Below are 14067 nucleotides of genomic sequence, written 5' to 3'. Positions count from 1 at the left end.
GTTTCAGTGCATGCGGCTTTTTGTTGCTGGCAGCTTTTTAGTTTCTTAGCACCCAAGGAACTATTTATCATACTTCCTTAAATTACTCTAAGGAAGGACCATGTACTATTTTCCTTCCTTATTTTTGACTGGTGTTTACATGCTAGTCTTTCCAATCTCGTATAAATAAGTTAAATGTTATGGTAAATTATTCCAAAATGGCATATTAACAGTTTGCATAAATTAAAACTATGCTCTAATAAATTTTGAATCAGATTGGAACAACATGTAGATTTGTAAATGTGTGTAGTTAATTTTTTAAATGGAATTCTTTTCCTTCATGGCTATCGTTTATTTATTTACATCAATGTGTTTAACATCACAGCGAGTGCATTTAATCCAAGAATTGAAATATTACCATTAACCCACATATACCCGTAAACTTCTGTATCCTGCCTCCTGCTTCCCTACCTTAGCAACCACTGTCTGGAATCAGTGATTATTACTTTTCTGCTTTAAAAATACATGCATCATGCACGCAGACATATATATATATGTGTATATACACGCACACGCCTATGTGCTTCCCTAATGTATACTCTTTCTCATTTTTTTAAAATTTATTTTTATTATTTTAAAAAAATATATCTTTATTGATTTCAGAGAGAGGAAGGGAGAAGGAGAGAGGGAGATAGAAACATCAATGATGAGAGAGTCACTGATCGGCTACCCCCTGCACACCCGCCACTGGAGACTGAGCCCGCAACCTGGGCATGTCCCCTGACCGGGAATCAAACCTCGATCTCCTGGATCCTAGGTCGATGCTCAACTGCTGAGCCACACCCGGCTGGGCAACTCTTCCTCATTTTAAAACTATATAAATGAGTGTCAAATGTATGTAGTCTTTTCGTGACTTATTTTCACTCAATATTTATCCTTGTTTTGTATGCAATTATAATTCACTCATTTTAAATGTGTACAATGTTCCATTGTATGACATGACCATAATTTATCTCTTCTCCTGTTCACGGGCATTTGGTCTTTTTCTCTCCAATTCTGTTTGTTCTTGCTATTGCTAATAATACTGTCTGAACAGTCCTGTGTCCTCACTCCTGGTGTCCGTGAGCAAGTGTTTCTCTCAGACATGTACTTAGGAATAGAATTTCTGGGTTATAATGTATGCATGTGCTTACTTAGTGCCAAAATAGTATAATGCCAAATGATATTTCCAAATCATTAGTGTTAATTTACACAGATCATAAATTGGGCAAGCCCTGAGTCTTGACTCCCGGCCTCTTCTCCCATGAAGCCACCAAACCAAAGTTCCAGTGCAGATATGAGCCACAACCCCAGGGCAAAAGTGGCTTTGGGATGCCAGCTTTCCACTCACCTCGGGGGGTGTGAGCTACCCCAAGAATATGGCCTGGCCCTCCTGTGTTTTTAACTCAGTGCCTTTAAGGTAGTTTCGTTTTAGTGTCTTATCCAGCATTTTTTATCTTTTCAGCTGGGAAATTGACCTGACAATCCAAAAACAGAAACTTGCATGAATTATTAAATACTTTTGTCTCAAATTTTTCTTTTCAAACTCTTTTTTCCAGATAATTGATTTATTTGGTAGAACATCAGGTTTGTTAAGTGTTGGAGAAGACTAACCACTCATTCGTAAGAGCTGCAGAGAAATATGTAAAATTAGAGGCGCGTTCCTAAAGTTTAGTGATTCTGGCATTTTAGTTGTGCCCTATCTTCTGTTGCTATTTGAAGGATGTGCCCAACTACTTGACCACTTACTATTCTCTTGAATATCATTTAGATGGTGTAAGCTAAATATTTATTTTCTTGTGACATAAAGCATATTATCAGGAAATATTGATATAGTTTAACAAACACACCACTGAATCTCAACCTTTTAATTTCTTTTTTTTTTTTTAAATATATCTTTATTGATTTCAGAGAGAGGAAAGGAGAGGGAGAGAGAGAGATAGAAACAATAATGATGAGAGAGTCACTGATCGGCTGCAGCCCACAACCCGGGCATGTGCCCTGACCGGGAATCGAACCCTGATCGCCTGGATCCCAGGTCAACGCTTAACTGCTGAGCCACGCCCAGCTGGGCTCAACCTTTTAATTTCATACATTATTTATGAGAAGAAACAAGGCAAATTTTTCTCTTTTCATCAAGGAATTATATCTAAAAATCACTTTTCTTGAACTTCAAGATTTATTAAAGTGCATTTTTACTATATTTATACCTAGTATAAAATAACTAACTATGTCTGAGTATGTTGATGGGCCCCTGAGACCAGGGTTTGGTGATTCCCTGGCAGGAATCAGCATTTAATTATACTCACAGCTACGATTTGTTACAGTGGAAGGATACGGAGTAAAATTAGCAAAGGGAAAGGCAGTGGGGCGCAGTCCAGGGGAAACCAGGTGCAAGCTTCCAGGGGGCCTCTCTCGGTGAAGTCACACAGGACATGCTTAATTCCCCCAACAAGTCCTGACAACGCACGTGAAATGTTGCCAGGCAGCGAAGCTCATCAGAGACCCGGCACCCAGGGGTTTTACTGTGGGACGATCATGAAGGCAGTCTCTCTGCCTGGCATGTACCAGAATTCTAGACTCCCAGAAGGAGAGCAGGTGTGCACCATAAACCATATTATTGCACAGTCTCAGGCACGCGGTCCATTCTTATGAGTTCATGTTGGTGAGAAGCTTCTGGGAATCCAAGTTCCCAGATGCCAGCCAAGGGCCGTCCTTGTAAGCAGGACAGTAGCCAGGCCTGGTGCGTGGACTCTTTTCTGCACGTGGAGTATGGCTAACGCGTTTAAAACACTCACTATTTGTCAAGCACTGTTCTTCATTTATTTCACCCTCACAACAACCATTTCATAGATGAAAAACTGAGATGCAGAGAGATTAGAAACTTAGAAACTTGTCCAAGGCAGCACAGCTAATAAATAGGAAATCAGGATTCAAACTCCAGCTTCAGAGTCTATGATTTATCAAATGCTTTATGGGTGTGTGTTTTTTTCCTTTTGTCTTATCTCGTGGATGATATGTTTCTTACATGTCCATAAAACTGTGATGAGAAGAAATTGTCTTTATACAACTTTTTCTAATCTTCAGCGTTGTTTTGTGGCTCCTAATTTTCAAATTTGGAAAAACATTGTCATTAGCATATACAAACCTTTCCTGATCTCATAAGCTTTTCTCAGCTGTTCCTGAATCAGAGGATCTGAATTGTTTGTTTCCATCTTTCTACAGGAGGGTTGTCTGGTCTTTGACCACAGTTTAGTCCCACTATTCCTACACCTCCTTTTGGTCTCTTTGAGACGTAACAATTAGAATTGCAAAGAGACGGTATCACTGCAGGATGGTTTATAAACGAAGACAGGACAGCATGTTCTGTTTTATTTCCTTTCTTGTAATTCCCATCATTGCATTAGCCATATTGTCTACTTCAGTATCTCGGACAGTGACTTAGGGAATGGTCTTTAAATTGCCCCTGGACGGCCATCTGGGATATAGATGGCAACTAATATAGCTGGAAGAGCTCGCCTCTCTATTAGTGTATTCCAGGGTTTTTTTTCCTGAAATGAAGAGATCAACTATTTACTGTATCCATTCCCAAGAAAATACATTATAGCTTCAAGAAAAGTTTGAGTGTTAGCACATGTGCTGAAATATGACACAGATGTTTAAATGTGTTACTCTAATATTATTTTACTGCTCATAGTCACCTGTTTTGATCCCTGCCTAAGCTTGCTTGCTTTAACCTCAGCACCTGTTCCCAAGAATATATTTACAGTCTGTTATTATCTTTTAAATGGATGGCACATATGTTAGAAAAAGGTTGATTTTCACCAGTGTCATTCAATAAATACTTTAAGGAGTCTTTGTTATTTTATTTTCAGCGTTATATTAGTTTAGTATAATACTGTAAAAATACTCTTTTTACTTAAATACCACACAAGAAGTCAGGCTTATTTAGATATTCATGGATAGAAAACAAGTTATTTTTAACTCTGTAAAAAGAATTGTAAAACTTTCAAACTATTGCACGATGACAAATGTCCCCGCATTCCTATAGGCTTAGAAAGCTCGCGTCTTTCTGATGAGGCCCAGCGGCTAGTTGCTGGAGACATTTGCTTCCTTCTCTCTGGGCCTTTGCATTTGTGGTTCCCTGTTTAAACACTGCGTCAGCAGAGAGGCCTTTCCTATCCAGTGACTTCACCCTGCCTTCCCTCACCCAGCAGGACATCTCCGCTGCCCGGGCCCATGCCATTGGTGGCACTTCCCAGTCCCTGAGATGGTCTCTCATGTTTGTTTGCTGATTGTCCGTTTCCCACACGTGACTCTAAAGCTCACGAGGGCAGCGACGCTGTCCTGTCTCAATTGCCTCTGGATGTTCAGGTCAGCACAAAGCACGTGGCCGTTTGGTTCTCGTGGAATGAATGAATTTATTAAAGACTGTCAGATAAATAAGCTCTTTAGGCTAGATATGGTATTTGAGTTCTATCAGTTTAAACATCTCAGATTTTCTTTGGGTTTCTTGAAGAGGGTATCATTGAAAAATAATTCCACATTTTATTTATCCAGCTGCCTGTGGATGGACTTTTAAGTTGTTTAAGTTTCCTGTGCCTTTGCGTTTGTACAGATGTACAAGAATTCCTCGAGGGCAGTGCTTTGCGGTCATTTTCACCTTGTTGCCCCCAGATAGGTGCAATGAGATTATTTATGAAGCACATTTGGGTAAACAGACACGTTGCTACTGACTGAAGGTGAAGGGCCCGCCAGCCCGAGAGGCTGTGGGCTCAGCATCCTGCCACCTGCAAACCATCTGTGGCCGAGTCTCAGGAAGCTGTGTTCCAGGGCGGTGGTCTCTGTATTTCCCTAAAAGGATTCTTAGAAACTATGGACTTCCTCGTGCATTTTTAGATTGATGGCTAAAACTTTTCAAAGTACATTTAAATGGTTGCATAGCATATAATTTCCAGTGCGTTACAAATATTGGCATTTAAAAATAAAACCATTACATTGCTCTTAAATGTAGCCAGTGGAATCTAAATACCATAGTGATTAGATACTCATTTTCCCCCAAAAAAAACCTGTGAACAAGCATTTAAAGTGATGTGAACAGATTTTTCTTTAACAATTTGAAGTTTTACATCCTTTTTTTTGAACTTATATTTCTGTTTTTCTTCCCTCACTACATTTTATCCTAATGTAATATGTTTTCATCTTTTTGGCTTTCACTGACAGTATTTTAAAATTAGGTTTACTGAGTTATAATTTACGTGTTGTAGAATTTTCCATCCATAGGTGTACAGTCATATGAGTTTGACAACTGTATGTAGTGTGTAACCAGCACCACAATCAACATGTTAAGTATTTCTATCCCTTTTGGTTTCCACTTTCTTTTCCAGTCTCTGACACCACTGATCTTATTTCTGCCCCTATGTTATTGCCTTTTCCAGAATGTCTCATAAATGGAACCATACAGTTTGAAATCTTTGGTATCCAGCTTCTTTCACTTTGCATAATGTTGGAAATTCATCCATGGTGTTGCATGTAGCAGTGGTTAGTTCCTTTTAATTGCTGAGCTGCATCCTATTATATGGATGTACCATAGTTTGTTTATCCACTCATCACTTGATGGACATTTGGATTTTTTCCAGTTTGGAACAATTCCCAATAATGCCACTTTAAACATCTGTGTTCAGATTTTTGTTTGGATGTTTGTCTTCATTTCTTTTGGGTTCATAAGTGTGATTTCTGGGTCACATGGTAGATATATGTTTTAATTTTATAAGAAACTGGTGAATGTCTTTTTTTTTTCAAGTGGCTGTACCATTTTCATTTTCACTCGCAAGGTAGAAGACTGCTGCTCATTGTTGCTGGCACTTGGTATTGCTAATATTTCTGTTTCTATTTTTTTTTAGCCATTTTTAATAGATGTATAGTGGTATCTCATTCTGCTTTTAATTTATGTTTCCCTAATAACTGACTTAAATAAGTTTGTTTCTTGTCCTCGCTTGCCATCCATATCTCTTGTAATCAAGTGTATGTTCAAATCAGTGGCTTAACTACTGTGTTGTAAGAGTTTTATATATTCCAGATACAGGTTCCAGTCTATAACTTTTATTTTTATTTTCTTAACATTTTCTTTTAGAGACAGAAGTTTTTTATTTTGATGAAGTCCAACTTATCATTTTAAAATTATTCATGTTTTTTTGGTCTTCTTTTAGAAGTCTTTCCTAATGCCAGTGTGATGGTGAATTTTATATGTGAACTTGGCTAGGCCATGGTACCCAGTTTTTGATCAAACACCAGTCTAAAAGTTGCTGTGAAGATATTTTTAAGATGTAATTGACTTTTAAAACAGTAGACTTTGAGTAAATCAGATTACCCTCCATAAAGTGTGTGGGCTTCACCTAATCAGTTAAAGGCCATAAGACTGAGGTGCCCAAGGAAGAAGGAACTTTACCTCTAAACCACCTTTGAACTTGAGAGACTGTAACATCAGTTCCCCTCTGTTATTTTGCATTGGTCTAGTCATCTATCCTTGAGCCAATACCTCCCTCTCTTAATTATGTGGCTTTATAATAAGTCTTGGTAACTAGTAGTGTAAGTGCTAGAGCTTTGTAATTTCTTCAGGATTTTCTTGACTGTTCTTAACTTATTGCATTTTCTTATAAATTTTTGACTTTACATTCTTCAGCACTACACTCTATTGCCCTAGAGGTAATATTAGTTTCATTTTAATGAAAGATCCAAGATTCCCAGGCCGACTGGCTAGAGTCTACCCATCACTAAACTGCCTCTCCGTAAGCCATCGAGTTTATAGGTAGACAAAGCTGGCATATTTTTACCATTGGTTTTAGGTAACTAGCATTTATTTTTTCCCATTTTATTATTTAGTTTCCATTGCTATTTTTCAACTTATTATAAACCACCTTCAAAAGAAAAGAAAAATGAAAGCAAATTCTGTTTAGGATCAGTTTGAAATGTGGCGAGAACCTTTGAGTGTGAGATCAGTTAATTTGGCCCCTTCATCTGGCTACGCAGCCTGGTATTCAGGAGAAAGGAGCCATACAATAAATAGTAAGAAAGCTGTCCTTGCCAAATTCAGAATAAATGGGAACTAAAAGTTATTAATAGGCCAGATGTGAAAAGAGAATACGCTGATACTAACGTGCACCTATATACATACACGCGTCTGACATTTCTGATAGAACAGCCTTGTTCCAGAGAGTTTCCATAGGATAAATTTCGCTTAGAATCGCTCTGCTCTAATAGGGGAAGAGCCATCGCTTTTTTCTTCTTATGACTGGAAATGGAAGCTCGTATAAGGTTATGGCCAGAGTAAGTCAAGCTGGATGCGGGGAATCCTGAGGTGTGAGCCAGTCCGCGCTCTCCTAGAAATCAGTCTACAGCAATAGAGAGGAGCGAGAGCCTGGAGCTCAGCAGTGCAGATTAGCCCAGAAATTTCCTTTCGTAAAGGTAAAGCATGCTCTTCGTGTTCTTCAAAAATATTTACTCAGACATGCATAGAAAAGAAAATGCCAGTATATGTTTGTGAGCAATTGAGGTATTTGGTTTTCTGTTTTGTTGCTTGGTTTTTTGTGGGAACTTTTCTTGGCATCTTACCACAGCTCTAGAGGCCTTGTAGCTCACTGAAAAACAGAACGGATTTCTGTTGAGCAAGTGCTAGGGCTTATGGGATTATGCCACAGTTAATGTTGTGATCAATGAAGTAAAGGAGCGAGATGAGGAAGAGAGCGGCACAGGCCTTACGGTTCAGAAAGAAGCAACGTCACGAGAAAGGGAAATAGGAGGCAGCGGCCTAGATTCCATAGAAGAGGAGGTGCCTGTTTAATGTCTTTAAGGACAGTGAAAGAAGTAAGACAAAGAGAGTAGATGAAAAAGAAAAATAGTCATATGTTACGAGTCTGTCCACCAGACGCTGACAAAAACAACAGAGAACAGAAAAAAAATGGGGCTAACTATTGAATACAATAGCTATTGAGCAGTGATCAAAGGACAGGAAGGTGGGGGAACGTGTTTCGGCGAGAAGAATGGCCCACAGAAAGCAGATGGTGCAGTTTAGGTCAAATGAGGGAAAGGCGCAGAGGACAGTAATGCCGCCTCGGTGACGCTGGAAGGTAATAATGTATATCCCGATGTACGCACGTCGCTGAACAACAGGCAGTTTTGTTTCTAAAGAAGAATGGAAAAGGAAGGGCGAAAGCCAGTTAAAGGGAGAGAGAGAGACACGTCTTGTAAATAATTGGTACAAGGTGAAAATGAGAAAAGCCGAGATGAAAATGAATTTAGACCTCAAAGAAGGTTAAGATAAATATTCACATTTGTTAATTGTCTCTTAGGTCAACTAAAAAAACACAATTAGACACCGAATTGTAATAACCATTGTAAAACTGCCCGAAGTAGACATATTGATTGTTGGCAAAAATGTACTTTGTAATAGTCTATATAAAGCATTGAAAATGGATCTAGAAATTCATGTTTTCATATTTTAAGAAAACATTTTAATTCAGTATGATGAAAAGAAATCTGTGAAAATGGTTATTTTTAAGATATGATTTAGGAAGGCATTTAGCAATGATTTCCATCTTTCATTTTCTTATTTTGGATATAGGTTGTTGCTTTGTACACATCTAATACCTCATTTAAAATATTTGGACAGTAGGCAGCATCCAACGTGTTTGTAAAGTTCAAAACCACCTTTATGTAAATATAGCTTCTAAAGGCCAGTAGACACATTTAAAAACAAGCAAATAAATCGACTCATCTCATACTCAGCAGTTAAAATAGAGTGCATTCTAATATATGAATTTAGATTTGACCTTGTAAATACTGAAGGCAATAGAAACCCCAAATACACAGTTACTGCAGGGTTCATCTGGTAAAAGATTACTGTCTCAAATATTACTCAGAACCATCTTCCAGTATGTCCCAACTGTAAGGTGGAATTTTTCTTCCATCTTTTGAAATAGCCGAGGGTACTCAAGGCCCCCCCCCCCCCCCCCCCATGTAGTAAGGGATTGGCATTCCACAGTGCTGGAACGAAAGCACAGACTTAATTACAAACATAGAAACAATTGAACGAAAAAATGATAACAATCAGGCTCTTTTTATTGAGTTCTGGGACCTGGATGTCATTACTCATGATAGACCATAACCGTGTTTTCTGCCAATTAGAGTTCTTACTGGTCACTGTTTTGAGAGTGGTCAATTAAACGCAGTCAGCTCTCCAGTAGTTACTCAGTGTCGTAACATATGAAGGGGTGCCCTTGAGCCGCTCTCTTGTTGAGGTAGCACTTAGAATTTGTGTGTGTGACCTGAGTGATGTCCACAGTGACCTCTGCTCAGTAGCCCTAGGATTTACCCATCACTGAGGCTGAGTGTTTTTAACCGAAGCAGCAGATCAAAACAAGTGCCACACCCTTTTCTAGAGTAGAATATCATATTATTAAGTCTGACACACCATTGATTCCGGGGCCCCATTGTATTTGGTGCCACTAACGAAAGAAAAAATCCTGCCTGTTAAACTGTGACCTAATGTGAAGATACCAAGGACTATAAGATGCATCACAATTTTAGAGATTTTAAAATGTGGGAAAGATGTCCTGAGAATTAATGAATTAAGGTAATGTGCACCTTAAGCCCAAACAGACACTTCACAGCTGCGGGTTCTGGGTTGTTTTCAAATGTCACATATTAAAGGCTGTTCTCATCCAGTTTCCTTTAGTCTGCCCTTTGAAACCCTCCTTGGCCTCGTTACCTTATTTCCCTGGATGTAACCTTGACGTTGCTCAAAAATAGCTTTGGTCACCTACCCGGAGAGTGGCTGTCTGCCCGTCTCAGTGACACGGCCCTCCCTGGCCTGTCCTGTCTCATGAGAGGGTATAGGCGTCAGGGGTGGACATTCGCTGGCTCCTTCTTGCCTGTAAGCAGGACCTGGGCATCAGGGCATACAGACCTGGCTCTGGCTGTGATCTCTACATGGCATGGTTGGGCTCCTAGAAGGGGGACACAGTTCAGCCCATGGCACATGCCCTCATCATCTCCTTACTAGCTAATTGTGTGCTCACCTAATTTGCTTTTTCTACCTTCAGTATCATTTCCATTCGAACATATCCTCCTGACCACCACCTGAGACGTTATCCTGATTTCAGATATGAGCACACTACCCTCCTGCTTAAACTCCTCAATGGCTCCCAATTACACTGAGCGTGACGTCCACATTCCTTCAGGTGGCTCTTTCACGGCCTGGTAGCTTCAGCCCCCTTCCTGCTCAGATGTGCTCCAACCATTAGGAAGTATCTGAAGTTCCCTAAAGGTTTTAGACATGCACCTCTGTGCCTTTGCACACGCGGCGTTTTGCATCTGGAATTGTCTTAATTCTGTTTCCTTTGTCTCACCAACTCTAAGTCCTGGGAGACTCAGCGGAGGTAGCACTTTCTGCAGGAAGTCTCACCTCAGAGTGACCAGGAAGAAATGTGGCAAATAGCAGTAGGACACACTGAGGAAAATTGTTAGCATGTGAACAAGCATCTCTTTCATATGGATGCAATAAAAGAGAGTAAGTTAAATGTAAATTGTGCTAGTAGTTATAGACTTTGCTCATTCTGTGGAGCCCCTAAAGCTTTTTTAAAGGACAGATAATAGAATTTACATCTTTATTTACTTAGCCATCGGCTCAACCCCGCTCGTCATGTTTAATCACATCTTAACACTTTTCTAAATTGGGAGCCCTGTCCAAAGGCTTATAGAGAAGCCCAGAGCCCTCACTCTCAGCAGTCTGCTCCTTAGCCCTGGACACACAGTAACAATGCAGCTTTTCTTCATTTTTTTTTTCTGGGAAAAAAAGAGAAATGAGTACAAATTGCAAGAAATGCAGTACAAATTGTGAGATGTCAGTACATTAGTTGTGACGTGGGAAACCTGATGGGGTCGGGGGAACAGGTGTAAATTGCAGGATACTGGAAAGGGGAGGTCAGCCCGTTGGTACTGCAAGGAATCTGATGGACTTAAAGAAAAGGTACAGATTGCTGGGTAATATAAAGGAGAGGTCAGTACATTAGTAACATGGGAAAACTGACAGTTTGGGAGGAAATGTGCAAACTGTAGGGTAATGGAGAGTAGGGGCTTCGATATGGATGAGCTTCCATCATATCAAGGAGGCTTGCTGGCTGTACAGACACTGGCTAGAACGTTCAGCATTTTTACGATTCTAACCCACAGCAGATCTTTGTGTCTCTTAGAATTATGAATTAAGTACCAAACTAATATTACAAAATAGAGCAAAATTGTTTTTGTGTAATAGAAGAAAAAACTGAGTCAGAAAGATTCTCTCCAAACTTCTGAATGCCTGAACCTAGAAACCTCATGTCTGTCAACCCTAATAAACACACACCTTTTGGGCAACCCTTTGCTGCACACAGACACGCATCCCTCCATGAGGCTCTGTAAATATGAATGTCATTTCTGGGCTCAGGATAGAATTTAAAACAATCATACAATAAAATATTTCATAAAAACTTTAAAGGATAGCAGACGGTGGGAGACTGTGGGGACCCTATGGACCTCTGTTGTTTCTACACACCTTGTGACTGAAGCACTGGCTGCCCTTTGCTCCAGAATATATTTTCAAGGATGTTTGTGTAGTGAACAGCCTTAGAAGACAGTGTCTTATGTCTCCCTCTAGAACAAGAGGCAGGCGTGCTTACCAGCCATTTGAAAAGATCTGGGCTCCCTAAACTCAAGATTCCTTACCCACAACACTACCTCTGTATTTGCAGGCATCTGCCTGGGCCCATCTGTGTCCCCCATCGAACTTGAGGGTAAGGGGAACGGACACAAGTGTGCTGATCCTCATGCTGCTGTGAAAATGAAGTCCTGTGTCTATGATCCAGTAGTCCCGGGTGTATCTTTGTTCAGCTGCAGAAAAAAATAAGTGAATACTTTGACTTACAGAGCACTTAACGTAAGGAGCTGCAGTGTAAAGATAGCAGGAGGGCGCCCGTCCCATGAGGTACCTCCCGATGGCAGCCTTGTTGAGGACAAGCACTCGGGGCTCGAGAAACCAGAGAAAGCGGGAAGAGAAGCCCCAGTGGCAGTGTTTTCAGGAGAGCATTTCACAGGAGGCAGTTCACTACTGAACTCTGTGGAGTACTTTCATCTTGATGTGTACTTATACACCTTAATTTGGTGGGGCTTGGTGCAAAATCAAAATATCTTTTCTTATCGTAGGAACATTTCATGTCATACACTCTTCCCAAAGATCACACAATCCCATATGCAGTAATAATAGTTGAAATATAATGTCTGCTTTGAAATGCAGGCCACCCCATGGAATAGCCCCATGTGGAGTTTGTTCGCCGGGAGAGCTCCCCTAAGCCAGTCCTCCTTTTCATCACTTCTTTCCTTGTGCTGCTTCTATAAACGGCATGAAGGTCTTAGATGATCAAAAAGAAACCTTTATTTTCATTGAGTCCTGGGCCTCTTCTCAGAGGCCAGGTTTTTGATTCTGTGATCAGATTGCACACAGTTGATCTGTCAGTTAAACAGGTGTTTACTGCACAGTTATTATGGGCTTAGTTCAGAGTTTTCCCCTTTAGAAGAAACAACGAAAGTATAGTTGCTGGCTGAGAGTGGATTGGTTTCCTAGGTTTGGGAAAGTTGAATCTGGAACCTGGAATGTGATAACTGGACAGTGGAATAAAATGATGCTTCTTTCCCAGGTATCTTTCCCAGGTGGTTGACTCATGCCCAATGCCTAAGGGTCCTGTTGGTGTTAAACTGCGGAAAGGAAAGGAGGGGGAGCCTTTCCCCTGCCTGTCTGGGCTCGAGGCTCACCCTTTCTTCAGTGCCTTCCTACCTCACAGGTTCCCATGTCCATGTATCACACTACTCCCAGGTAACCAGCTGCTTCCCCATCTCCACTCCATCAAAACTCTCATCTCTTCAGCGTAGCTGATCTCAGGTAGGTGGTAGTGGGGAAGCGGTTTGATTTAACTAATTCATACTACGGTGTACACAACTGATAGCTCCCTAGCCTCCCTGAGGCATTTGTATTAAAAGAAAATACTTGTTAAATGCTTATTAAATCAAACAAGTATAGATTATGCAAGGCATAGAACAGTGAAATAAGAGATAAGGCCGAGCAAGGGAATTTATACTGGGGCAGGAGGGTCACCATGCAGATGGAATAGCCCCATGTGGAGTTTGTTCCCCGGGGAGAGCTCCCCTAAGCCAGTCCTGCTTTTCATCACTTCTTTCCTTGTGCTGCTTCTGAATGTCTTAGTTCTAGAAAAGGCTAAATGTTGACATGGTGAGGTAGCAGTCGAAGCTCCCCTGGTGGAGGTGAGGTTTACGAGGGGATGGGGAGGACCGGGGTATCAGCTGAGGACATCAGTGACCGGTTGTAGGTGTGAGTTTTGCGTAAGCCAGCTAGAAGGCACGGACCCTGGCCGTGGAAGGAGACAGAGGTATCACACTAAATAGAGATCAGGAGTCATGAGATCATTCAGCAAATTCAGGCCCTGCAAACGTCATGAGCAAATAGCCCTGATCCTGCCTTTATACTTAGGGACAGTCGAGTCAGGAAAGGAGACTTGGGTGAACAGTTATGCTGAAACCAGATCATCATGAATCTACCTGCTGTGTTAGAAAAGCAAAGGATCCCATGAGTGATTATAACCAGGGCCCTGAGTGAGATGGGGGTCGGCTGGCTTCTCCGAGAGAGGGACGTTTCAGCGATCACCTGGAGATCAAGTCAGATCAGCCAAATGAAGAGGGTGGTGACGGCCAGGCCACGTGGAGAGCATCACGGGCAAAATGTACAGTGTGAGCCAAACCGGGGGAGGAAAGATACTTTGTGACTTTGAGAAATTGCCAGTGAGACTTGAGGAGGGAAAAGCCATGAGCTTGGAAGCCTGGAGGGGGGCAGCAGAGAGAACCTGTCTCCCAGGTGTTGTAGGCCATGCTAGGGATCTAGAACTTCAAAGGTTTGGGGTCTCTGACTTTAAAAATTGAAAATGAAAAAGTGACAAGTTATACTGT

The 14067-nt window shown here is 41.0% G+C and overlaps 1 protein-coding gene across 3 annotated transcripts in view; it reads left to right on the top strand.

Annotated features, from left to right (window-relative positions):
• The window catches only part of EFCAB11 (EF-hand calcium binding domain 11), a 108230-nt gene that overhangs the window by 45541 nt on the left and 48622 nt on the right, over positions 1 to 14067 (top strand). The window contains exon 6 of one of the 3 annotated variants that reach the window (XM_081123792.1): positions 643 to 834. The exons of the other annotated variants lie outside the window; for them this stretch is intronic. Within the exon in view, the coding sequence (XP_080979918.1) occupies positions 643 to 763 (121 nt within the window). The 3' untranslated portion in view covers positions 764 to 834. Of the gene's footprint in view, positions 1 to 642; positions 835 to 14067 lie in introns of those variants that run through there. 3 annotated transcript variants of the gene reach the window in all.

This window comes from Miniopterus schreibersii (genome assembly GCF_964146895.1).
Source record: "Miniopterus schreibersii genome assembly, chromosome: 1".
NCBI lineage: Eukaryota > Metazoa > Chordata > Mammalia > Chiroptera > Miniopteridae > Miniopterus > Miniopterus schreibersii.
The sequence above is the reverse complement of the archived record's forward strand: the minus strand, read 5'-3'. Positions and strand labels throughout refer to the sequence as shown.